Source organism: Zootoca vivipara, chromosome 5 (genome assembly GCF_965207765.1).
Source record: "Zootoca vivipara chromosome 5, rZooViv2.hap1.1, whole genome shotgun sequence".
In the NCBI taxonomy this organism is placed as follows: domain Eukaryota; kingdom Metazoa; phylum Chordata; class Lepidosauria; order Squamata; family Lacertidae; genus Zootoca; species Zootoca vivipara.
Window position 1 is genome coordinate 20,629,319 of NC_142588.1, and position 27,752 is coordinate 20,657,070.

General features: G+C 44.9%; 1 protein-coding gene across 2 annotated transcripts in view; it reads right to left on the bottom strand.

Annotated features, from left to right (window-relative positions):
* Positions 1-229: 229 nt before the first annotated feature.
* The window catches only part of SNCG (synuclein gamma), a 35,120-nt gene continuing 7,597 nt past the window's right edge, over positions 230-27,752 (bottom strand). The window contains exons 2-6 of one of the 2 annotated variants that reach the window (XR_015950158.1): positions 24,060-24,101; positions 23,444-23,571; positions 17,049-17,141; positions 2,755-2,817; positions 230-1,848 (exon numbers count right to left, since the gene is read on the bottom strand). Coding sequence is in view for 1 of the 2 variants with exons in the window: in XM_035138701.3 (XP_034994592.1) it covers positions 10,066-10,086; positions 17,049-17,141; positions 23,444-23,571; positions 24,060-24,101 (284 nt within the window). In the remaining variant the exon portion in view is untranslated. Of the gene's footprint in view, positions 1,849-2,754; positions 2,818-9,668; positions 10,087-17,048; positions 17,142-23,443; positions 23,572-24,059; positions 24,102-27,752 lie in introns of those variants that run through there. The other variant, XM_035138701.3, reaches the window with a different exon arrangement.

Below are 27,752 nucleotides of genomic sequence, written 5' to 3' on the forward strand. Positions count from 1 at the left end.
AGTTGAATGGCTGAAGTGTGGTTTAAATAAAACCAGGGACTTCCTTGCTCCATGCCACATGATGCCCAATCTCAAAGTGCCCCTACAGTGAAAGGAGGTAGGCATGGAGGGTTGGTTGGCTTGGACAATCACTTATTCACCTGTGATTTTTATCCTTGCAAGTTACTGTCAACTTCTATAGGGGGAAATGAAGCATAGAGCTCAGTCACATGTAAGCACCCAAAGAATTCAGATTGTCATGCATATTTATTATTATTATTAACATTCAAGTCAAGAAAAGGAAAGACATGAAAGGTAAAACAACAAATAGTACTTCTGTGCTAACAATTAGGCTTTATGGGTATTGCTATGACCTGTTGGTTGGTTGGTTGTGTTTGCTTGGAAGAGAGCGAACAACCCAGTGTTTCATTGCTAACCTGCACCCTCCTAAATAAACTCTGCAGTTTTGCAATAGTTGCAGTTGGGAGCCATTCTTACAACTGCCTTAACATTGTATCACTGCAGAGTTTTCAATACAATTACAGACTTCGGCAGTCTGTTTCAACTAAAAATAGTGCAGCCTGGAAGTGCACAGTACAATTGTTGAGATCTCAAAAACTGATCCCAGGTGGCAATGGGTTTTTCTGCGCATTCGTGATAGTGAGTAGTATCAGAAATTGTGTTAGTTCTTCCAGTTGTTTCATCCTGCTTGGAGAACTCACAATGCATTGTTGCACTGTCAGGCTGCACACCTCTAGCTCCGTGGTGGAGCAAACTAACACAGCATTAGGAACCATTCCAGCTACTGTGTTTTAAACTATATATAGATTAAGCCCTTTTCTCAGATAAAGACCAAGAAAGGAGTTGATCTATTTCAAAATACACCCACCAGAAAACCTTCACAGGTTTAGTGGTAAAAGACATTATGTGCAGAAGTGCACACAAGGTGCAGGTTGGCTATGCACAGTGCAGTTGTTCAGATCTCAGGAAGACAAGCAAAGTTGCGCATTGATTGTTATTTGTTCAGTAGCGATGACAAATTGCAGTTTATTTGTGGTCCTATAGGGTGGAGGGCTAACAGTGCAGTGCTGTATTGCCGACCCACAATTTCTTGCAATGGGAAACTTTCCAAGAAATGCACTACATGGCATGCTCCTGGAGCCTAACAATTTTTTGGACAGGGAAAGTCAATATGAATAACTTTGGGAAATAAAACCCTTCTCTCCTGGGTCAACGACTAGTGTTGCCAGAGGGGCCACTTTAACAAGAGAGAGTAGAAGCATGGGACAAAGCTTCACACCTTATCTGAAATGGCTTCCTGCCAAAATCCCTCTGTTATTGATGTTGCTCATTTCCAATTCCTCTTTTGCCTCTACAATTGAGAAAGCAGACTAAAGGTGAGTTAATTCCATCCTTGGTATGACCTGATATACTGGTGGTAGTATGATGCTTTGTCTTTACAAGAATGAGGCGTGAGACTGGCAGGGGATCTTATCTCAGGGGGACAGCCCTCTGACATGATTGTGTGGAAAGTCACAGGTGCCGAAATGCCCTGAACAAGGTTGTTAGACAATTCAGTTGTCCAAATCTGGCGCGTTTTTCCTTCTGAAGGAAGGTGGCGATGTGATGCTTTTCTTTTCTTTGGTCTGCAAATCTACAAATCAGAAAAGGGGTGGTGGAGAGAATATAGTTCGTGTTTTCCGCAAGGATAAGGATTGCGACAGAATGGAAGAGGGAAGTGTGAATCTGAGGATGCCAAACATTCTTTGGTCTGATTTCAATATCACGATGGCCATCATTTCTTGAGTCCAATTTTTTTCTCGAGGTCGGTCACACCATCTTGAGCTGCTTTGTACACTTGGTCCACAGCTGTAAAAGGGAAGGGAAGGGCGTTACGAATTGGGGTTTCCCAAGCACTTGGTTCCTAATGTATAGTTTCGATGTGCTGCCCAGCTCGAACAACCACTGCCTGCAAAAGCAGGATAGCCCACTTAATATTCATTGAATCCTCATGTCCCAGCTTCCCCTTTCCCTAGCCAGTCAGAGATTAGGGATGGGATTGTGCTTTGAGGTCAGTTGTGATGTTGCTGCGTTTTCCCTGCACTTGGCAGAATCCCGATATGCACACCTTCCTCATTGGGATGACATTGGCAAAGACTGAGTGAGCTGCCATGTTCACAAAGCTATAATTTTCCGAGTTCCCCTGGGAAAAGACATTGCTTGTTAAACCACTCTGTGAACTGTAGCTCTGTGAGGGGAATAGGGGCTTCCTAGCAACTCTCAGTATCCTTAACAGACTACAGCTCCCATGATGCTTTGGGGGAAGCCATGATACTGTTTTAAATGTATAGGGGCCTTACATCTAGTCAAAGGCATGGCACTGGCTGCCAACTTCCTCCTCCTCGAGTCTCAAAGTTGCCATTACAGAACTTAGTAGGGAGGAGAATGGGGACATAACTAGAATTAGCTGGCCCTGCCTCTCATTGGTTCTGGCTCTACCTCCTTTTGGCCTCCCTGCTGCCTTCTGTCCTACCAATCCCAGTTGCAACCACCCACCACTAATGACGCTGAGAATCAGCTGCCCGAGGCAGTTGCCTTATTCTCACTAATGGTAGGGCCAGTACTGATCACTTTATGTCTACAAAGCAGATGCTTGGCTACTACTGACCTTATGCAACCTACCAAGGGTTGTATACACATATCATCAATGGAACAGGCACAGATCATTCTGAATTGACAATCTGCTTTTAAGCTAGTAGCAATTTCGAGTCCTACCTTTCTGACCGGCCTGGGTAGCTTGGTCCACAACTTGCTGCGTGGCCTGTCCCACCTTGTTTACTGCAAGAAAGAGAAAAAAGATTATATATACCGTATATTCCGGTGTATAAGACGACTGGGCATATAAGACGACCCCCAACTTTTCCAGTTAAAATACAGAATTTGGGATATACCCGCCGTATAAGACATATGACCCGGCGTATAAGACTTTCCCCCATCTTAAGTTCATTTGTAAAAATTTGTAGAAATTTTGAGATCGGTTTGCAATATTCTTTTTAAAAGTCCTCATGAAAATTCACCATTTTAGCGTGATTTCGCCTAATGTACACATTATTTGTATGCAATTTTGCTTAATATGCATATTTTCACAGGCAGTAGTCCACCTTATATAACATTTTTGTGCATTATTTTTCACCAATGCATACATTTTTTGTATGCTTTGCAATTGCATAAGCATTTTTGTACATATTGCTTGACCGGAGAACTGTGTTGCAAAATTTGAAGAAGTGCAAATTTTGAAGGGTGGCTGCATTTCGGTTCGTGTATTGTTTCAGGAAGTGCAAATCAGTTTGGCTCACCTTTAAATGTGACCTGAATCACATTTCTCCCCCGCCCCTAGCAAAGTGTAACCCCCACCAAGCTGAAAACATCAGCAATACTTGAGGATCATCTGCTATCCATAGTGTGTTTTTGCAGAGCCATGCATGCATGCAGAAGCCCCAGAAGGGTTTTAAGGAATCCCTGGCACATTTTCCGTTTGTAGTTGATGGGTTATGAGATCCTCTTGGTGGGTCCACAAGCTGTGTGGTCCTGCATCACGAGGTTAGAATCATAGTTCAGATTGATAACTTTATCAGACACGCATCAGCAGACAATAACAAGATGTACTTTGAGTGCACGCTGAGTACATAGATATCATAGGAAAAACAAGATCTTCCTTTTCACAACACCTGGGTGAATGGTTGTGACCTAGCAGATCGGTGGCGTCTGAGGACATGAACGTACATGTTTTTCAGAACGGAGTTGTTTTTAGGAGGGGGGAAAGCAGTGCCATCACAAGTAATGGGGTGAACAGGAAAGGCTATTTAACTTAGGTACAGAAAAGAAATCTCACTATTCCTCTGAGCGTACTACAGTGATGGCTAGCTCACACCACTCCCCTAATTGATGTTGGGAAAGATTGAGGGCACAAGGAGAAGGGGACGACAGAGGACGAGACAGAGGACAGTGTTCTCGAAGCTACTAACATAAGTTTGACCAAACTGCAGGAGGCAGTGGAAGACAGGAGTGCCTGGCGTGCTATGGTCCATGGGGTCATGAAGAGTCGGACATGACTAAACAACAACAACAACAACAACAACAACAAGAAGAAGAAGCCATTGAGGCTTGCATTGCCATTCCACCTCTCAGTCTGACCTATCTCACAGCGTAGCATAAGAGCCAACTCCTAGGGGCTGAGGTCCCTTCGGGGGCCCCCATAAAATATTTGAGGGCCTCTCCTCCCCACAATTGATGGGCATTGCCGTTCAAATGGTGTGTGTGTGCCACTTCATGTGATCATTTCTGTGGGGAAGGGCTCACTTGTCCCCCAAAATTTTATTCAACTTGGCACGCCTGCAACGTAGTCACTGGTCCTGAATGGGGTAACTGTGCCCCTGAAGGACCAGGTGCGCAGCCTGGGAGTCATTTTGGACTCACAGCTGTCCATAGAGGTGCAGGTCAATTCTGTATCCAAGGCAGCTGTTTATCAGCTCCATCTGGTACGCAGGCTGAGACCCTACCTGCCTGCGGACTGTCTTGCCAGAGTGGTGCATGCTCTAGTTATCTCTCTTGGACTCCTGCAATGCGCTCTATGTGGGGCTACCTTTGGAGGTGACCCGGAAACTACAATTAATCCAGAATGCGGCAGCTAGACTGGTGACTGGGAGCAGCCGCCGAGACCACATAACACTGGTCTTGAAAGACCTGCATTGGCTCCCAGTATGTTTCCAAGCACAATTCAAAGTGTTGGTGCTGACCTTTAAAGCCCTAAACGGCCTAGGTCCAGTATACCTGAAGGAGTGTCTCCACCTCCATTGCTCTGCCCGGACACTGAGGTCCAGCACCGAGGGCTTCTGGCGGTTCCCTCGCTGTGAGAAGCCAAGTTACAGGGAACCAGGCAGAGGGCCTTCTCAGTAGTGGCACCCGCCCTGTTTAGGGAGGCTTTAATGTTTAATTGATTATTTTATTTTATTTTTCTGTTGGACGCCGCCCAGAGTGGCTGGGGAAACCCAGCCAGATGGGCGGGGTATAAATAAATTATTATTATTATTATTATTAGGATAAAATCGAGAGTGGGGCAGATTGTTCTGAGCTCTCCAGAGGAAAGGCAGGATACAATGGAATAAACGTAATAAAAGTAAGCTGCATCCACTTTAGTGCTCAGGACTATTAAGCAGACCATATAATGTCAATCAAGAAATGCCATTGTTAAATCCCTGTTGCTGAAGGGCTAACCTGTTCTTTGGTGAAGCTCTTCCTGGACTGTTCCACTTCAGACTGCACATGGGGGTGTTTGGTTTTTTTAATGAAATTCAGCCTCCTTCAAGCATTTAAAAACAACACATTGTTTATAGAAGTCTAAGGCTGCATTCAACAGCACAACCTTCATCTGCCTCAGCTGCAACAAAGCATGTCTCTCCTGTAACCTTCCAATAGTTTGACATCACCCCCAAAGACGCACTCCTCCATTGCCTCCCAAGACAGACGGATACCAACAATCCTAATTATAATGCTAGCACTTCTACCCCAGATTTTAATGTTACTTTTATACTGCATCACCTGTTGCATTATGGAACTGTGGCTTGTTGATCAATATACCACCATGTCGTACTAAATTTGATATGGCCGAAAAAGCTGTATGCTTGAACACTGCCTGAAATTTCTTCACCTGAGACTACAACACAGAACTCCTGCAATTTGCTGGGTTAACTGGTTGTAAAATTGATATTTTTTTTCTGGAGCCAAATAACCTGGAAATGAACACTAAACTTCTGCTAGATTCTGCTCCAGAAGTGGCTTTTGCATTGTGGGAAAGATTGCATAAAGTGTGGAAATTATCAGATAAGGAAACTTTGTGAAAATGGAATAAAATGCTGTGTGAATGCAGCCTGACTTGATATCCCACAGAGTTGTAGAATCATAGAGTTGGAAGAGTTAGTTCATAGAGTCATAGAATTGGAAGTGTCTTCAATCTGCAAAGACACTTTTTCAGAGGGGTGCATTCTGGTTTACAAGAAGCAGAGACCAGGAAGGAGACCAGCTTGATGCTACTGAGAATTTATAAACAAGCCCTGAGAACAAAACTCTTTTTCATTGGGTATCTGAAGTGAAACCAAGATAGATAGATAGATAGATAGATAGATAGATAGATAGATAGATAGATAGATAGATGGATAGATAGATAAGGTGAGTTTCTTACCAGCATCCTGCACGGTCCCTTCAGCTTGTTGAGCAAAGCCCTTAAAACATGGCTGCTTTCCAGACATGGTTGTTTTCAACAGCTTCCGTCCTTTACCAAATTTAAAACATCGGCCTTCTAAACATTCTGCTTCATTGTCTCCAGCCTCTGCTGGTTTTATATACAAACCAAGACACACACACCCCTCATTGATGCTCACTGGGCAAATATTTTCAATAGGTGGAGCATTCAGGTGGCTTAGCATTTTGAGCCCCCAGATAAACGAAACTCAAGGCACGTGTCAAAATGCCAAATTCTTCACCTTTCCCAGGTGTGTCTCAGCAAGCGTTTTCTTTCTTTCTTTCTGCATCAGTGGGAATAATGCTCATCCCTTCTGAGTAGAATCTCGGTGGAAAATAACTGAGCAAATGGCGGCCACGTCAGCACGGAGCAACACAGAGGCAGTTGTGTGAGAGAGGCGCCCATGTCCGTTCGTATCTGGGCCTGTGTATCCACAATATTGAGGTAACCAATGTGGTGCCCCCCTTCCAATGTTGTTGAACCACAACTCCCTTTCACCCCCCCACCCCTATTTGTCATGTTGGATAGAGCACACCACATTGTCTACTCCTGCCTTTGCAGAAGTGTCCTCAAAGGTTGCATTCCGATTTATTGCTCTGGCATATGGATTTCATTTCTATTGCACTAAACATTTGCAAAGTACCATCTTTCGAAAAAGAGTATAGGAAACCAAGGCCCTTCCTCCCTGTCCTAGGGAGACAAGAACACAACATACTGGTGCTCAGATGTCTCTGTGCAGGCCCCTTATCCTCCTTTGTGCACAATGGGATACATGCAGTATCTTAAGTGGCATCAGTTACGGTAATTCATTTAAGTCTTAACAGTCTTTTGTATGCACACCCTCTTTAGGCAATTTGTGCATATTACTTTACTTGCTTCCAAACTATTTCCTTTTTATTGATTTGGTTAACAGAATTGGCATACCACGAAATGCAAGAAACTACTAAAAACCACTAAGCCATCTTTCCCCGTTCTGGTATGGTGGCGAGCCGAGCTTTATTTAGTGGTTCTTCTAATCCAGTCATGCAGCCAGCAGAGTTTGTGTCAATACTTACCTGAGCTTCCGTTCACGGCATCACCGGTATTGACTCTAGCAATCGTATTGCCAAACTAGTGTGTTTTAGTAAATGAGGCGTGTTTTGCTCGCCATTTAATGCAGCGTTGGACGGGCCATTAATGTCTCTCATCTCTTGACTCGGAGTTTTAAAAAGCAGAGAGAGCAAACAGCCCCCTGAAGCCAGCAAACAAATATGAAGTACAGTCCAGATGTGTCAGGTGGCGAGGAAAGGAAAGAACCCGTCAGGCAATGCATGGACTTCTGAGAACAGAAGACAGCAGAAACAGCTTGCTGCTGGCTTAATAAAACGCTCAGATGGACCGTTAAGGCACCACTGAGGCAGCTGTCTTTTGTGTTGACCATGAGCTGAGAGGTTCCTTGGAAGCTAAAACAAGGCCTGGATTTGGGACATTTGCCCACTTTGGAACTTGGGGAGACATGAGGTGATGAAGCAGTTATACAGTAGGGAGGAGCCATGTCTTAGCAGCTGAGCACATATTTTGCATGGAAAAAACGCCAGGTTCAAACACTGGCATGTCAAGGTAGGGTTGGCAGTGACTCCTGTCTGTCTATACAGTTGATACTGAGCTAGACAGACCAGTGGTCTGACTTAGGCTACATCTGCCCCATATATTTAAAGCAATACTACATCATTTTAACAGTTATGGCTTCCCCCAAAGACTCCTGGGAACTGTCGTTTGGTAAGGGTGCTGAGAGTTTTTTAGGAGACTCCATTCCCCTTCCAGAGCTACAGTTCCCGGAGTGGTTTAACCATCAATTCCTCTTCCCAGGGAATTGTAGATATGTGAAGGGAATAGGAGTGTCCTATCAGCTTTCAGCACCTTCAATGAAGTACAGTTCCCAGGATTCCTTGGGGGAAGCCGTCATGTTTAAAGTGGTATAATTGTGCATGCACATCACACATACAAAGAATTCTGGGAACTATAAGGGTGCTGAGAATGGTTGTCCTGTTAGGGACAAACTATAATTCCCAAGATTCTTGTGTTTTGAATTTGTAGTGTGTACAAACTCTTAGTATATGGCAGCTTCCCACTTTTTGGATCTGTGTTGAAAAACAGGCATTTGAGCACCATACCATGTGCCAGTGGGGTTTCGTTGTCCTGGGCAAAGATGCTGGGACAGTATGCAGAGACCCTGAAATCTGTGAACTGAGGCAAGGAAATGCTTGAGGAACCTCAATTTACGTTGCCACAAAGGCTTTTCTTTTGCAAGAAATGCCACCAGGCACACACATCTGGCTCAAGGATTATTTAGAAGTGTGCTTGTTTTTAAGTTGCGAGTGAAGGGAAATATATGACTCACGCTGCTTGCTCTGGATCGTCTGTTTTGTTTTAATCCTTGGCTCCACCTGAGAGCTACTGAGCAAATCACATCAAATCAACTGTGATTGGTCCCTTTTAAGAGATGAACACTCCCCTGGCTCTGCTCTTGCTGATTTCGCAAAGGGAAGAAACATTTCGCAGAAGCCTCTGCCAGGAACATGGCGACTTGTGTTTATCTTAGGGATGCAAGGAAAATGACAGCTTTGCATCCTCTTTGAAGTTTACCTTCTATATTCTACCTGCACAGATAGCTTCCTGGATGCCACTGGAAATCCCTTCCCTGCCAGTCTGAGGATTGCAAAATATATGAAAGAGGTCCTCCCCACTTCCTCAGCTGTATCACAAGCAAGGCCAGCCAGTTTTTGTGTGTGCAGGAGGGCCATTTGGCCTGCACCTCAAGTTCAAAGGGGGCCTCAAACTCAGGCAGTTGTTAGTTGTTTGGCAAGCTCAGCATTGTTATTATATTTATAGGCACCAGACCACAATCTGATACACTTGTCTTACAGCTGCAAATTTAAGCAAATCTGAGATGAGATTTGGAGGAAGGCACACTGATATAGATTTTGTCATATTCAAGAGTTTAAAGCGTTCATAGATATTAATGAAAAGGGATCAGCTCTGATGGCACAAGATTAGACTGTGATGATGAATGTGTCCTCTTTGATCAGCTGATAATATATGCCAACTACTCATTTCCCAGTCCTCTCTCTAACTTTTTAATGCTGGTGTGGTATGCCTCTTACAAAGGCAAAACTACTACAGTCATACCTCGATTTAAGTACGCCTCGGTTTGAGTACTTTCAGGTTAAGTACTCCACGGACCCGTCTGGAACGGATTAATCCACTTTCCATTACTTTCAATGGGAAAGTTCGCTTCAGGTTAAGTACGGACTTCTGGAACCAATTGTGTTTTTAAACCGAGGTACTACTGTACAACCAACAAGACTCACAGTCAGAACGATGAATAAACTGAGAAGGCACAAACAAAGACTTAGTTGAAACAAGTTGTTTTATTTTGTCTCTTTTTTTTCTTAAAAAAAAATGTCCACCATTTTTAGGGATCTCAAGTGCTGATGCTAATGAGCAGAAGACATTAACCAGCAATTCCAACCACGACTGTGCTATATCACGGCTACCAAACCACACGCTCAGAAGGCTTTGAAGATGGGGAAGGAAGGAAGCCACAAAGGAGATGGGGGGGGGGACACAGTTTCCCTAAAACAGATGGTCAAGAGTCTGCTAGACACCTATGATATGTCGGTATGAGGCAAGTGAAAGACTGTAGTGCTGAATGAAGTTAGCCTAGGGGATGAGTGATTTCCCTGCTCTGGTGGCAGCTAACATTTCTGCATTTACTCCTGGGATTCCCACTTTTCACACTAGGAGGGTTAATTTCCTTCATTTTCGCCCTGGGAAGAAGAAAAACAAGAAAGCAGGTTAATTTGCCCCCCCACCAAAATCCAAGCCGACTCCGAAGCCAGAGGGGAAAGCAAGATCTCTATACACATGCAGAAAGTTTTGAAAAGGAGCGGTAAACATGCCTCTGGATGAGCCGTCATCAAGTGCAATGAGTAATTAAACCGTAGGAGGGGTTCCCCACTCTGCCAGGCAACATACATGTTGATATTCATAGTGGCCCCATAGGAATAAACAAGCAATAAAGTGTGCTGAGTAGACACCCTCCTCAGCAAAAGAGCCAATGTTAGAAAAGAGATATTTCACCCTTTGCATCAATGAGAAAGAATTAATATATTTGTTATGCAGAAAAATGAAAATGTGGAATGACCCTGAGAAATCTGGAGTTCCGTGTGTGTGTAAATACTTATATGTTACCATGTGTGCCTGAAATTTGCTGAATGCTGACATCCTAGATACGTTTCCTCTCTAGGGTGGCTTGGCTCTTCCATTAGGCAGACAAAACAAAATGAAAAAATCCTTCCAGTAGTACCTTAGAGACCAACTAAGTTTGTCATAAGTATGAGCTTTCGTGTGCATGCACACTTCTTCAGATACACTGAAACAGAAGTCACCAGACCCTATGTATAGTCAGAGGGTGGGGAGGGGTATTACTCAGAAAGGTGGTGGGAATGATAGGAGTGGTAAACCTGTTGATGACTGTTAACGACTGTTAATGACTGCAATTGGTCTTGCAGGAAAAAGCAATGGGTGAGGTGCTAAAGAAAGCTTGATCATGTATAATGAGATAAGAATCCAGTGTCCTTATTCAGACCAGGTCTCTCCATGGTTTTAAGCTTTCCAGTCTGTTTCTGAAATTTTTTTGTAATAAAATAGCTATTTTGAGATCTTGTCTAGAATGTCCTGGGAGATTGAAGTGTTCTCCTACTGGTTTTTCTGTCTTCTGGTTCCTGATGTCAGATTTATGTCCATTTATCCTTTGGCGTAGGGTTTGGCCTGTTTGTCCAATATAGAGAGCTGAAGGGCACTGTTGGCATTTGATGGCATACACAATGTTAGAAGATGAGCAATTGAATAGTCCTGAGATGGTATGTTGGATGTTGTTGGGGCCAGTAATGATGTTGTCCGGGTGTATGTGGCAGCAAAGTTGGCATCTGGGTTTATTGCAGGCTCTGGTACCAGTGTCCATGTTAAGTCTGGTGGTTGTATTATTGTGGGTGAGGAGTTGTTTAAGATTGGGTGGCTGTCTGTAGGCAATGAAAGATCTCTAGGTAAGGTCTTGGTGGCGCGGTGCGCCAGGGTGCCGGGCCGGGAGGCGGGGCCCTGCGCCGCGAAGGCGCCAGAGCGATCTCCGCGCCTCAGCGCCAGGGCGCCTGACCTGTTCCAGACTGCCCTGCTCCCAGAGCTTGAGAAAAAGAACTGTCATTGTCTAGGAGAGGTTGTAGATCTCTGATGATGCGCTGTACTGTTTTAGCTTGGGAGCTGTATGTGATTAGGCTGTATGTGATTAGGCAGAGTGAGCAATTGCCTCAGACAACAGATGCTGTTCCTCCTGAACTCCTAGGCAATTCGCCTTGTATGAGGATAGGGCTGGGTGCATCACACAGCTTGTCCTGTACCCCTTACACTAGCTTGCTGCCCCCAGGTGTGCCAGAGCAGGGGCCAGCAACCTAAGGCCCTTGGGCCACAAGTGGCCCACGGGGGGGGGGGTCATTTAACCGGTCCCCGAGCTGGCCCTGAACCGAGCTGCCTGCTTGGCGAGTCCCGGTGCGCTGCGCTAAACCAGCACAGCCACTTGCTTCCGCGGTGCTGGAAATTGCATCTGCGCAGATGCGTGCGCGATCCAGCCCACAGAGTGATCTCCACTGGAGTGAACCGGCCCAGGCGAGGTAAACCTTGCCGACCCCTGTGCTAGAGCATTCTATCCTACAGAGGTGGATTTGGGGGAGTGCGAGCAGTATGGCTGCACTGGGTGCACAGCCGAGGAGGGCGCCTTCTCAAAGTCTGGTAAGCACTTGCCTGGCTGCAGGAAGGAGATGTGAGAGCTCCGACAGGGTCCTAGAATCCTCCTGCCTCCTTCCCAAAGCCGGGCAAGCCCTTTCCAAACTTTGAGAAGGATAAAGGAGGCCTCTAGGACCATGTCAGAGCCTCACACTTCCTTCACCGGATGCATCAGTCGGGAGTCGGGGCCAACAGTGGGTGGGGCAGAGTAAGCCTATTCCACAGCGTCGTATAACTCCCCCCCCCGGAAATCTGGCATTGAATTTGGAGGCTCCTGCTTAGGCAGAATGTGTATCTCTAAATGAATGATCAGTGAAGAATCACAGAGCCATTCAGCTACCGTTCAGCGGGTACAATTCCCTTGTACACAATTCAAGTTGCAAATTAACTCTGTTTGGGGGTTCTGTGCATGTAGGCTGGCTCTGCACCGCCATCAGCAGCTAGTCCCTCTCTGCAGCAACTGGTTGTCTCGTGCTCTGCTACTCACTTGCTCTGAACTAGAGCAGTGAGTGGAGGGGTGTGTGTGCTGGAATCTCCTCTGATGATTGGCTGGCAGGCAAGGCACCTACCCACGTTCCTGGTTTATTTCTCTTCTTTCCTTTTTGTATTTATGGGATTCTCCACTGTCCTCCTTCCTATTGGGTTGGGGTGTCAAATGGAAATCACCTTCCTCTGTCTCTCCAACCTGGAAGGACACCATGGCACCATCGGTGGGGTCCCCAGCTGAAGACTAACATGAGGACTTGGTGTGCTGTCACCAAGCAAGCTCTTGGGAAGAAGGACACACACAGAGACACACCCCAAAAGCCACCTTAATTGGTGGCACAGAAGAAATGAGGCGGCATTACGTGATCAAGAAATGGTGCGGCAAAACAATGGGGACAAGGTGCAGTAAGCACCCCAGATACCCGAGCTCATTTGCTTTATTCATTCATGGAAGGGGGAAAGCTGGCAGTTCATATATTGTTGGACTCCAACTCCCATCGTCTCTGGCCATCAGCCATGATGACTGGGACGGATGGGAAATGGAGTCCAGCAAATCCGAAGGACACAACACTAACTGTTCTGAGATAGACCATTCCCCAAGGTGTGCTGAAGGTACCTTCTGAGCTTTCCATTGGCTAAAGTTCTTGACTTGTACTAGGGATCCTATGAGCTAGCCATTTTCTCTCTGGCTAACCCTCTAGGTTTTGTTGTCTTGGAACTTAGCTCCACCAGAATGTGACTCAGTTAATTTTATAGGCTATAATGAACCTGAATTATAAATTTTCCTTCCGTGTGAAGTATTTCTTCTAGCACCCTTTGTGATTAAAGTGATGTTGTTGTTTAGTCGTTTACTCGTGTCCGACTCTTCGTGACCCCATGGACCATAGCACGCCAGGCACTCCTGTCTTCCACTGCCTCCCGCAGTTTGGTCAAACTCATGTTCGTAGCTTCGAGAACACTGTCCAACCATCTCATCCTCTGTCGTCCCCTTCTCCCAACATCTTTCTGTCGTCCCCTTCTCCCAACATGCCCTCCATCTTTCCCAACATCAAGGTCTTTTCCAAGGATTCTTCTCTTCTCATGAGGTGGCCAAAGTATTGGAGCCTCAGCTTCACGATCTGTCCTTCCAGGGAGCACTCAGGGCTGATTTCCTTAAGAATGGATAGGTTTGATCTTCTTGCAGTCCATGGGACTCTCAAGAGTCTCCTCCAGCACCATAATTCAAAAGCATCAATTCTTCGGCGATCAGCCTTCTTTATGGTCCAGCTCTCACTTCCATACATCACTACTGGGAAAACCATAGCTTTAACTATACGGACCTTTGTCGGCAAAGTGATGTCTCTGCTTTTTAAGATGCTGTCTAGGTTTGTCATTGCTTTTCTCCCAAGAAGCAGGCGTCTTTTAATTTCGTGACTGCTGTCACCATCTGCAGTGATCAAGGAGCCCAAGAAAGTAAAATCTCCCACTGCCTCCATTTCTTCCCCTTCTATTTGCCAGGAGGTGATGGGACCAGTGGCCATGATCTTGGTTTTTTTGATGTTGAGCTTCAGACCATATTTTGCGCTCTCCTCTTTCACCCTCATTAAAAGGTTCTTTAATTCCTCCTCACTTTCTGCCATCAAGGTTGTGTCATCTGCATACCTGAGGTTGTTGATATTTCTTCCGGCAATCTTAATTCCAGTTTGGGATTCATCCAGTCCAGCCTTTCACATGATGAATTCTGCATATAAGTTAAATAAGCAGGGAGACAATATACAACCTTGTCGTACTCCTTTCCCAATTTTGAACCAATCAGTTGTTCCATATCCAGTTCTAACTGTAGCTTCTTGTCCCACGTAGAGATTTCTAAGGAGACAGATGAGGTGATCAGGCACTCCCATTTCTTTAAGAACTTGCCATAGTTTGCTGTGGTCGACACAGTCAAAGGCTTTAGCATAGTCAATGAAGCAGAAGTAGACATTTTTCTGGAACTCTCTAGCTTTCTCCATAATCCAGCGCATGTTTGCTATTTGGTCTCTGGTTCCTCTGCCCTTTCGAAATCCAGCTTGCACTTCTGGGAGTTCTCGGTCCACATACTGCTTAAGCCTGCCTTGTAGAATTTTAAGCATAACCTTGCTAGCGTGTGAAATGAGCGCAATTGTGCGGTAGTTGGAGCATTCTTTGGCACTGCCCTTCTTTGGAATTGGGATGTAGACTGATCTTCTCCAATCCTCTGGCCATTGCTGAGTTTTCCAAACTTGCTGGCATATTGGGTGTAGCACCTTGACAGCATCATCTTTTAAAATTTTAAATAGTTCAGCTGGAATATCATCACTTCCACTGGCCTTGTTATTAGCAGTGCTTTCTAAGGCCCATTTGACTTCACTCTCCAAGATGTCTGGCTCAAGGTCAGCAACCACACTACCTGGGGTGTACGAGACCTCCATATCTTTCTGGTATAATTCCTCTGTGTATTCTTGCCACCTCTTCTTGATGTCTTCTGCTTCTGTTAGGTCCTTACCACTTTTGTCCTTTATTATGGTAATCTTTGTACGAAATGTTCCTTTCATATCTCCAATTTTCTTGAACAGATCTCTGGTTTTCCCCATTCTATTGTTTTCCTCTATTTCTTTGCATTGCTCATTTAAGAAGACCCTCTTGTCTCTCCTTGCTATTTTTTGGAAATCTGCATTCAGTTTCCTGTATCTTTCCCTATCTCCCTTGCATTTTGCTTGCCTCCTCTCCTCCGCTATTTGTAAGGCCTCGATGGACAGCCATTTTGCTTTCTTGCATTTCCTTTTCCTTGGGATGGTTTTCGTTGCTGCCTCCTGTATAATGTTAAGAGCCTCCATCCATAGTTCTTCAGGCATTCTGTCCACAAAATCTAAATCCTTAAACCTGTTCCTCACTTCCACTGTGTATTCATAAGGGATTTGATTTAGATTGTATCTTACTGGCCCAGTGGTTTTTCCTACTTTCTTCAGTTTAAGCTGGAATTTTGCTATAAGAAGCTGATGATCTGAGTTACAGTCAGCTCCAGGTCTTGTTTTTGCTGACTGTATAGAGTTTCTCCATCTTTGGCTGCAGAGAATATAATCAATCTGATTTCGATGCTGCCCATTTGGTGATATCCATGTGTAGAGTCGTCTCTTGTGTTGTTGGAAAAGAGTGTTTGTGATGACCAGCTTGTTCTCTTGACAGAACTCTATTAGCCTTTGCCCTGCTTCATTTTGAACTCCAAGGCCAAACTTGCCAGTTGTTCCTTTTATCTCTTGATTCCCTACTTTAGCATTCCAATCCCCTGTAATGAGAAGAACATCTTTCTTTGGTGTCATTTCTAGAAGGTGTTGTAAGTCTTCATAGAACTGGTCAATTTCACTTTCTTCAGCACCGGTAGTTGGTGCATAAACTTGGATTACTGTGATGTTAAAAGGTCTGCCTTGGATTCATTAAAGTGATAGATTTGGTATAATCACACAGGATTGGAACGGAGTGATGAATTATAGCTGGAGTTTCTTACCTGCCCGTGGATGAATGATTGATATTGCGTGTGTTCGTTGTTCGAAAAAAAGTTACAATTGGAACTTAATTTTTAAAAATGGTTTTAAAAAATGAAATAGTAAAAAGTTGATATATACTAAGATTTAATATATGCACAAACAAATACGCCCAGTGCATTATCAAGGGGCCACTCGGTCCGGAAAAATGCTCCATCAAAATCGGCTCTTAAGCTACAAACTACTTATTCTAGAATCATCCCAGTAAGTAGTTTGAGGTTAGTAAGCAAAGATTGGAAACAGATAGTCGTTCTTTTTTGACCCCGCCCCAAGCTGCAGGCAGTTTGCACTACGTACACTATTCTACTCTTAAATTTGATAGAAAAGTTATCTAGGGTTTTGCATCATTTGAGAAATCTGTAAAACCCATTTGCTGAGATGCAGCACCGGGGCTGCATACACACCATAAATTTAAAGCACATTAGTTTCCCACAAAGGATCCTGGGAACTGTAGTTTGATAAGAATGCTGGGAATGGTTGCAGTGTAAGGAGTAAACTACAGTTCCCAGGATTTCTTTTGGGGGGGGGTATGTTTTCAAAGTATGGTGTGTACACAGCCTGGGACAAAGAAAATGTGCATGTATGCAATGGGGAGAAAATCTGACCCACTTCCAATTATTATTATATTATTATTATTATTATTATTATTATTATTATTATTATTATTATTATTATATTATTATTATTTTTACGACGACTGTCTGCTTCCAACCAAACAGGCCAGGAATGGGCTTGTAGCTGGAAAGACAAACAAAAGGGGAGTATTTTTTGGCATTATGATCAGCAGAGAAAAGACCTGAAATCACCTGTATGCAGAAAAGAAATGGAAACCAGCTCAGCACAGAGAAAGTAAGGAAAGAGCAATAGATGGCGAGAAAAAACCCAGACCAGCCAAGGATTCTGGGGTTAGCTGGGCTGTGGCTGGGCTTTACCTCTGCACTGATTTCTGTGGCTTCCACTGGGGCGTCGTCTTCAGCAGTGGCAGCGGATGGCTCTTCAAATTCCACTGGGTGCTCTAAGTCCTCCTGTGGGACGTAAACCACAAGGCAGACCATTAGGAGGGCAAAAGCAGACCCTCCAACATTTCTCCGGTGAAAATAGGGACGTAATAATCCACAATAATGATAATTTATACCCCATCCATCTGACTGGGTTATCCCAGCCACTCTGGGCAGCTTCCAACATATATAAAAACATAATAAAACATTAAACATTTTTTTAAAAAACCTTCCCTATACAAGGCTGCTTTCAGATGTCTTCTAAAGGTTGTATAGTTACTTATTTCATTGGCTTGGTGGGTTGCATAACTCTATACCCTCCAACATTAATCCGGTGAAAATAAGGACATCCTAAGGAAAAGCGGAACCTTCCAGGATCAAACCAGAAACCGGGACGGCTTCTGTAAACCCGGGACTGTCCCTGGATAATAGGAACACATTGCAGAAGCATATTGAGAAACTATTGCAGAGTTGTTTGTTTTTTTACCACGAGGAAAAAGAGGCTGAAGTGAGACTTCTCTGGATCCAGATCTCAAAAGATCTCTGCCCACTTGGCCTCACTGCCTCTCCTTAGCAGGGTTATTGCCGAATCCCTTTCAAGGTTATGCAACGTTATTGCGACAAAAAAGAAATTTGGCAGTTTTCCAACCAGTTTCCACCAGCTTGCTGTGCAGACATCAGCCAGGCAAACTGTGTTTACCTCCCCACAGTGTCACCTGCTGGTTTCTGAATGCCAAGCTGTTCAATGTTCAAGAGCAAGCCAGTCCATTATGGCAGGGGTGGGGAGCAGGGGGGAATTGGTAGCCTCAAAGGAAAATCAGGCTGGCAATGGAAGCCATTGAACCGGCTCCCCATGAGCAGAACCCCAGGCAGCAGCAGACCTGGCTGGCCGGGCTCACATACCCATTTCCTCTTCCTCGTTGGATGCATATTCATTGTTTTATCATGGGCGAAGGGGCACTTTGGTCTCCGGCAAGAGCAGATGCTCTGTTCAGCTTGGTCAGAGAGAGGTCTGGACTGTTCTAGAAGGTCTCTGTTTTTTGTTTTAAAAGGTTTTTATTGGTTTTCTTGTTAAAAACATTAACAGGACAAAAGCAAACAATCTTCATCCACATGCTTCCTTTACAAAAAAGAAAAAAGAGGAATGTGGAGACAAATGTATAAGAGAAAAAAGAAAAGAAACAAAGAACACAGAGGCAAAAACAAACAAACAAAAAAAGAAAAAAAGAAAAAAGAAAGAAAAAAGGCAACACACTAAATGCTAGATAAATACAAAAAGAATAATCATTAAATAAACATAATTTAAATATCTTCTATTTTGACTTCTAAATTACCTCTCTGCAATTTGTGAATTTTAACCTTACTATATCGCACAATTCTTAGCCTATTTACATCATTATCTATTCCTTAATTTACATTGAGTTCAATTGTGTTATAGAAGGTCTCTGATGGGGTGTTAAAGGCAGGGGAACGAATATTTGCCAAACAGAAACTTGCCCTCACGGCTGCTAGAGCCTATGTTGCAATGCTAGACTAGTTCCATCTAGTTCTCACAGCCCCTATAAATAATGGTCGCTGCCCCCGTGGTGTTTTCCCCTTCCCCGAGCCAGTAGGTCAGTATATTTATTGTTTGGAGAGTAGGTCATCGCCAGTCGCTGAGCCACGAGGGAGAAGCTTAGCTATTGTGCCTGCTTCCTCCTTCCTCCCCTGCTGCTCTTTCCCCAGCACTTCCTCCTCGTCCTGTTCTGTTGCAGCTCTTATATCTCTATATATAGATAGGTAGATCTGAGACACAGGCAGACTAACAAACCACAGGGAGGGTCAATGGAACCACTCGAAATTGTACTGACATTCTTCTTTGGCTCCTGAGATGTGCCACACATTCTGGTCAATTCTATGGCCTTTTAAATGTGGGTGTGTGGCTTTTATTATTATTAATTAATTAATTTAAATTAATTATATGCATTTTGTTCCTTTATGTTGTAAAAAAACAACAACCAACCCCATGATGTTTGGGTGAAGGGTAGTATATTGATTGATTGATTGATTGCCCAAATACTATGAAGCCTATGAATCAGGGATAAGGAACTTGTGGCCCTTCAGATGTTGCTGGGCTACAGTTCCCCACCAACCTTGTCCACTTGTCATGCTGGCTGGGGCTCAAGGCAACTGGAGTTCCATTTGGAGGGCCACAGCTTCCCCAGTCTTACAATGAGGACTAGAACTTTAGTTTTCAAAAATAAAACGGGGGTTTATTGAGAAGCCGAGTCCCAGGACCCCAGTCTGTGCTTTTTCTGGCGGTTGCCTACAATTGTGTAATGCATACATAATTTCCCTCTAACTGGACCTTGTATGTTTACTCTTGAATTCTTGAAATGTATGGTTTTGGTGGGTTTGTGGTGGTGATAATGTGCATTCAGGTAAAGAACGAGAGAGAGAGAGAGAGAGAGAGAGAGAGAGAGAGAGAGAGAGAGAGAGAGAACCCTAAATATTCAGGTTCAGAAATGAAACATGCACACTGATAAATTGCTTCATATGGAATTTCAAATTTGAATCTGAACACAAATTCGAAGGCTGGTGAGGACTATGCACACTGAGGCTGAGGATCAGTAAGAAACATCACTCGCTGTCAGGTCTAAGCTGGGTACGTTGGACAACTGTGCAAATTTTAAGCATCCATTCCTCCATAAAGCCAAGGGGGTTTGAAACGCATTTGAAAGGAAGGAGCATGTGCAGGTGGAAGAAAAACCCATCTCTGTCTTTTAAGCTGTTTTCCCCAGCCCAGACAGTACAAGTGAGCTGGGAAGAGAGGGAATTGCTTAACTGTGGGTTAAACCACTGAGCCTAGAGCTTGCTGATCAGAAGGTCGGCGGTTCGAATCCCTGCGATGGGGTGAGCTCCCGTTGCTCGGTCCCTGCTCCTGCCAACCTAGCAGTTCGAAAGCACTTCAAAGCAAGTAGATAAATAGGTACTGCTCTGGCGGGAAGGTAAAGGGTGTTTCCATGCGCTGCTCTGGTTCGCCAGAAACAGCGTAGTCATGCTGGCCACATGACCTGGAAGCTGTACTCCGGCTCCCTCGGTCAGTAAAGCAAGATGAGCACCGCAACCCCAGAGTCATCCGTGACTGGACCTAATGGTCAGGGGCCCCTTTACCTTTTTATGGAGCACAGCAAGGTAAGGAAAGGTTTTACGCTCTTCTCTTACATGCTCCCTTGGGGGGAATATATATATATATATATATATATATATATATATATATAAAACTGGAACAGGGCAAGTGTGTGTTTAAGATGTCCCATTGCTGGGTGAAACCCATAATGCAATGACACAAGTTAGAGCCTCCTCTGTAGTGGCCCCTCTTTTGTGGAACCCCCTTCCTTTGGATGTGCAGCTGACACAATTGCCATCAGGCTTTTGAACCTCTTTTCTTCATCCAGGCTTTTGATTCAATAAGGCCAGTGAAATTAGCCAATGTCCATCTACAGTTCTTGTTTTTTTCAAATACGGTACGTTTTACACAAGTTGGGGCATTTTGTTGTTTCAGTTCACCAACCTTTGGTATGGTAAATCACCCTTGGGAAAAAGAGTTCATGGAGAACGGCTTAAAAATCAAATTAACATATAACTAATTAATCAGATGTCTGCAATTGCCCCGCATGCTCGGCTCGTATCTAATGATGAGTGACGTGCTTGAGAATCTTCTTCTGTTTGTTTCTCAGACTGCATTCCGCACACCATGATTTTACTTCTCTGACTCACCAATCTATTTTTAACCAGGCAGGAGCAAGCCTCTTGAGATTTTCTCTTTCTCTGAACTGGAACAGTAGCAGCCGACACATTTCCAGGATGGAGTGTCAGCTTGCATAATATATATTTAATTTAATTCCTCTCTCTCCTCTCTTTTCTTCTAACTTCACAAGCTTTGCCTGGTTAGAAACACAAATTCCGGACACGACAGGGCAGCGTTTATGGTTGTACCAAACAGTAGTCTTTCCATCATTCCTTTATCTCTTCACGTGCCCTCCCAATATTTTGCACTGTCTGCCTGCAGACTGTCACTATTTTGCGAGAGAGATTCAGGCTGTGGAAGTGTGGCTGCCGAAAGTGGACTTGCTGCATCTTGTGTGGGCATGCTTTTCATCCTGTCCTCATCCTGGTGGCAGCCAGCACTTCAGTTGTATCTCAAAAATAAAATACAAAATTGGCCGCATCTACAGGTAAAAAGGATACCTGAATGCGTGCCCACGATGAACCTTAAATTTCTGAAACTTGGGGAAGCCACACATGTATTTTTTTAAAATATCAACCCACTGTTTTGTGCAAATCTGGTTTGGTGGAAAACCTGTGTCTCAAAAATTGGCCACACACAGAGCTAAACTAATACCTGAGCTCATGCCCACGGTGGAACTTCTGGAAGTGGCAGAGGATGGAGGCAGCCACAACACACACACACACATTTTTAATCCACTGGGATTAATGAAGGGTGGCATTTCTGAAGTTGGTGAGAATGTGTTCCTTTGCCTCTGATGTTTCTATCTTTACACAGGCAATAAGATAGTTGTCTCGTCTCTATGTCTGCCATGTGATTTTTAAATGCGATCCGTAGCTTTCTATGCTCTGCGAGGAAAAACTCCAGCCAGTTTTGTTTCAGGGCTATGTCACAGAGTACTGAATCAATTGTTCTTAAATTGTATTTTAGGGTATATATGTGTTATCGCCGTGTGTGTTGTGATTTTATCATTTATTTTTTGACGTGTTTTGGTCTTGGGCTTGAGCCCTAATAAAACTGTAATGGAACTGAAGCGATGCAGCAAAACAAGGCCAAGCATCTGCTGTCTGCCTAATTGGTCCAGCGTCCGCGGCTCACTTACAAATTGAGCAAGCATTGGCTGGTGAACGCGTGGTCGGTGCCTGCATTGCAGCAAGCAAGCTTTGTGCTGCATCATCTGAATGGAAATGTTGATCCCCGTTCCGAGATGAGAACGGTTAAACGGAGGTTGTTTGGCACTGAAATTCACACATGCCAGTGCAGGAAAGAATCATAGAATCATAGAGTTGGAAGAGATCACAAGGGCCATCCAGTCCAACCCCCTGCTTTGTGTTTTGCTTTGTGTTTTGCCAGAAGCACAAACGTCCTCTCTGTTTGTCAAGATGCTAGGCAGAAAATGAAGACTCTGTAAGAGGAGTGTGTAAGAACTCTGGACAATGGTGGTGTTATCGTGTTCTCCCCCCACCCAAAAAAGAAGATGCATGATATAGCCATCCTGGAACTAAGAACACATGCCCTTTCCCCCCCCCCCCCATGTAGTCTAAAGCTTCTTACACACTAAACCAGGCATCTCCAAACTTTGGTCTTCCAGATGTTTTGATCTACAATTCCCATCTTCCTCGACCATTGGACCTGTTAGCTAGGGATCATGGGAGTTGTAGGCCAAAACATCTGGAGGGCCGCAGTTTGGGGATTCCTGCACTAAACCTTCAAAGCACATCTGAAGGACTTTTTTTCTCCCTCAAAGAGTTCTGAGTACTCTAGTTTGTTAAGGGTTGCCAGGAATTGTAACTCTGTGAAGGGTAAATTACAGTGCCCAGAATTCCTTGAGAAGAAGAATGTGCTTTAAAGCTATAGTGCACACAGCCCAAGGACATTTCCCAGAGTGCTAACCATCTATACCAGGCGTCGGCAACGTTTTCTGCCCATGGGCCGGAGGATTCCCACAGACTATCGTCCGTGGGCTGGACATGGGCCGCACAGGCGCAGAAGTGATTTCCGGTGCCGCACTGCCCATGTCCGGAACGCCGGAAATGGCTTCTGGGCATGTCTGCGGCTGCGCAGAAGCGATTTCTGGTGCTGCGCTGCCCATTTCCAAAATGCCCGCAGCGCCAGAAATCGCTTCTGTGGCTTCGTAGACGCGATTTCCGGCACCGCTAGGCGAGTCCCCACACCGCGTTGCGCCAGTTTACCGCAGCACGCGAGGGGACTTGCCGAGCGGATGGCTCAGTTCATGGGCGGCCCATGGGCCGGATAAACGGCCTGGAGGTTGCCGGTGCCTGATCTATACCAACCTTCCTCAATCTGGTTTTTGGCTACAACCCCCATCAGCTCCACCCAGACTGACCGGTGGCCAGGGACAATGGTAGATGTTGTGTGAAGTAGCTAGAGTTCACCAGGTTTATTTGTCAGATGACTGGAGGATGAGAGGCGAGGTTGTCAGGGGTGAGGAGTTATTAATCCATCTGGCCTGCCTACTTTCCCCTACAAATACCCCACCATGGGCTTTACCTGGCAAGACCAGTTTGGGGAACATGTGTTTGTGATGGTTCCGGCCTACCTTTTGTACGACCCCAGTGGTGGTGACAATTGTCTCTGCTCCTTCTACGGTCTGCTTTGCCACAGTGTTGACACTGGCCACTACAGACTCCCCCACCAGGTTGGCTTGTTCTTTGGTCTTCTCAGCAACTAAACATAAAATAGAAACAAGCAGATCTGATGAGATACAGTGCAAACCATTCTCTTTTTTTGGGGGGGGGAGACCTAATTATAAACATTCAGTAAAAGTCTGAAGCAAAAGTGAGTAGCTTGTTGATATGGTTGGTGCTGCCTCTTTTCAAAATAATGTCTTGCTCCAAAGTGGCAATGTTTTCTGTCAGCTCTCACAGAATCTCATAGAATCATAGAGTTGGAAGGGACCCTGAGGATCATCTAGTCCAACCCCCTGCAATGCAGGGATATGTCAGCTGTCCCTTATGGGGATCGAACCTGCAACCTTGCTGTTGTCAGCACCACGCTCTAAGCAATTGAGCCATTCTGTTGGGAACAAGTGTAGTCAGGGAGTGTAAGTGTAGTCACAGGTATAAGGGGAAATTGCCACTTGTGGAAGTGAACCAAAGGCATAAAACGAAAGCTGCTAATTCAATACATAATGTGGGAATTTGAAATGCTCTTACCTGAAGTGACACTCTGCACTACGCCCTCTTTGGTTTTGGTCCCTGTAAAATGGGTGAAAAAAAGTCTTTTCAGGCTTGTTTTAATTGATCCTTGTGCTTTACTTTTTATTTTTAAAAAACGGGGGGCGGAGACCCTTCAATTGACATTCACGGTAGCAGGACAGTATGTACAGCAAAGGCATACTTAGGCAAAGTGCAGATGAGTCATTCATCCCCACACAAAAGGATCAGAGATTCCTGAATCCTAGACAATAAGGGACTTTAGATAAGTGGCATGGTGATAGCCCGTACAAATGTACAACACAAAAGCCTTTTTAGAGGGCATCTTTTTTCCTGGGAATAGAGAGAGTGGGAATAGAGAGGAGAAAGGTTTTTTTTTTGGGGGGGGGTGTTTCTAGACAGTTGCTGTTTTGCAGGGAGGATTTGACCGCATACCAGAAAATTGCAGTTGCACAATTAAAATGGATCTGGCCCACTTGCACAACAAACCCACTTCCACCCACCTCTAGCCCTAAGCTGGACTGGACATTTTGTTCTTTGGACTTGACTTTGGGTAGTTTTGCATAAGAGGCTGGTACTGTACCTCCTAAATCAGCTAAGGCTGCATCCACACTGGGGAAAGTGGAGAAGCTTGGTTCAGTTTGCATTTGGGGGCAAACCTACTTTGCACCTTCTGAAATAATACAAGAACTGGAAAAACAGCCATCCATCAAAATGCACAGTTATTCTGAATTTTGCAGGGCACATAAGCCAAATAATGTTGACATACATGCACACGCTGAGGTAAAAGCATCCATAAAAATGCATCTATATTAGTAAAGGTAAGATGATAAAAAGACACTAATTTAGGGGAAATTGCTTTGTAAAAATGTGTGTATTAGGCAAAACGGCATACTAGAGAAAATTCGTATTCAAATACTGGTGAATTTTTGTAAGGGCTTTTTTTTAAAAAAAAAATCACAGAAATGTGGAGAACTGAACTTAAGAATGGAAAATTGAGAAAAGGACAGATTCACCCACGTCTGCTTCACACTAGGGGATTCAATCAATCAATCTTGATTATGATTATGATCACAGATCAGTCGCTTTCAGAGTGACAGAATTCTGCATATCATGCTGCATATCAGCATGTATTGCAACGAACTAGGTCTGATGTGTAAGGGATGCAGGTGGCGCTGTGGGTTAAACCACAGAGCCTAGGGCTTGCTGATCAGAAGGTCTGCGGTTTGAATCCCCGCGACGGGGTGAGCTCCAGTTGCTTGGTCCCAGCTCCTGGCAACCTAGCAGTTCGAAAGCACGTCAAAGTGCAAGTAGATAAATAGGTACCGCTACAGCGGGAAGGTAAATGGCGTTTGCGTGTGCTGCTCTGGTTCGCCAGAAGTGGCTTTGTCATGCTGGCCACATGACCTTGAAGCTGTACGCCGGTTCCCTTGGCCAAGAAAGCGAGATGAGCGCCGCAACCCCAGAGTCGGTCACGACTGGACCTAATGGTCAGGGGCCCCTTTACCTTTTAGGTCTGATATAGCATGAACAAGGGTTTTGTTTTGTTTTTTAACAAACAAACAACTACTGTGAATGTGCCTCAAACAGCTCATTTGAAACTGATCCTCAATTCTTTGTTGTTGTTTTTTAAATTATGTTTTAAGATTTTCAAGTGACCTGTTTCGCCAGAATTCCAAATATCCCTTGATTTGATAGGTAGCGGCCAGTAAAACTTGAAAATAGGTATTTGTGGGAGAGGGTTGCTGTGTGTCTGTGTGGCGTAGCTGAAAGCGTAGACTTTCAAGTTCATCCACATATTAAATAAAAGGCGTCTTTGGATTGTATGAAAGTGGTATAGTGTTAGTTTTTAAAATAATAATAATGGAGGGGAGTATTAATACTATCCGCAGAGTGGTATGAAATTTTCCTCCACAGATTTGCTTGGTTGTGTTAACACAAGCATAGTGTGATTTCCTCCCACGGCAACTACACATTTAAATGCAGAGGTAGCCCTTCAGACACTGGTCAGCTATAGACGAACTCAAACTTAAGGTATACTGTTGTTGTTTAAAAAAAGAGCTAGTGCTGGGAATTTGAATTTGTTGCCAGTTGACCACAAATCCAAAAATCATCTGGCCAGGCAATTTTTTTCTCATGGTGCCCAGGGCGGGTATGTGTCTTTGCACTTGCGTTCCAGAAGTGAGGTGAGGAACAGAGGAAGCCATAAGGCCAGGCCAGCCCTCGATGCCTCCGGACATGGCTGTTGCATCCTCATGCCAGCCTCCCTGAGTGGCTTTGTGAGGCTCGGATCTGAGGAGGGCGGCATGGAGAACAGCGCAACAGCCACGTACCTCTTGATCCCAGCCTTGCCACCTTGCGCAGCCGAGGGTCAAAGGGCACGTGGCTGTTGCGTGCTTCCTAGGCTGCCCTCCCCGAGGTGCTTTGCAAAGCTGAGGTCTAATCAGAGGCTCAGGGAGGGCGGCGGGAGCAGTGGCACCCCCCCCAAAAAAAATGCGCCTAGGGCAATTGCCCCAGCAGCCCTCCCCACACTGTGCCCCCTGAGTTGACAACAAAGCTGCATCCATGATTTCTCCTCCACGTTGCCACCTAATTTTTTTGGGGGGGGGGGGCGGTTAAGCCTGGAAGGGAAACAGCCTGTAGGAATAACAAAGGAGCAAAACAAGCCCTAGCCTGTCTGGTGCGTTGACTGAAAACAGCATTGTGAATCTGTGTACATCATTTGATTCTCTTTGAAGGTTTTAAAGAGCATCTAAAGGTTAGCACAGCCACACATGAACGCCACATCCTCGATCCAGTGCCATCCATAGGAATTTAAACCCTTGATGAATGCCAAATGAGTGCTGTGTGTAGCCTTTTAAAGGGTCCAGCAGGGCTGGTCCACCCATGAGGCAAGGTGAGGCGGCCGCAGGGGCAGTGGATCCGGCCTCCAAGCAATGTGTTGCCCCATGCGTCTTGCATTTTAGAACTGGATGGAAGCTGGGCTGAGGGGAAATGTCTCAAATGGCAGAATTTCTCCAGGAACTACAGGATATAGCAGCAGTAGCAGCAGTGAGTGAGTAGCAGCAGTGAGTTGAAAGGCCCTGCAAAAGCCAGGAGAAGGCAGCTCTGGTGTTGCTATTCTAAGCTTGTTTGGTCTGCTGTGTGTTCTTTAAGGACCACACCCAGTGAGTCAGGCTCCATGCTCGCCTTATGCATGGCATGAAACCCGACCTGCCAGCGCAAAGCTGGCTCCGTTCCTCACCTCACTTCTGGCACGCAAGCGCAAAGACACAAAGTGCAGCTGTTGCCAACCAAAGACAAAATGGGTGTTGTTCCAGAAGCTTAAACTTTTGCCTGCAGCTTGGGTGTATAAGGTTACAAAGTCAACCCATTCCCCACCACAGCTGGCTGTCAGAAACCATGCTCTCTCTTCTTTCTTTTTTTCATAAATTAACTTGGGGGGGGGTATGCAAAACATCACACATGCAGAGTGGAGCCATTTTTTGTGTGCGAGGCCCAAAAACCTTAGACAGCTGACAGCCATTTTGATTTCCCATAATGCTGCTGGTATAGCTCTTCTGCTCTGGGGCATTGTGGGAAATTTTAATAATAGGCCCAAGCCACCTGGTGCCCATTACAGCTTCCATAAATGGATAAGCTCACCAGATCTCAGTGATACAGGGAGCCCCCCCTCCCCCCCCAGGATGGTAC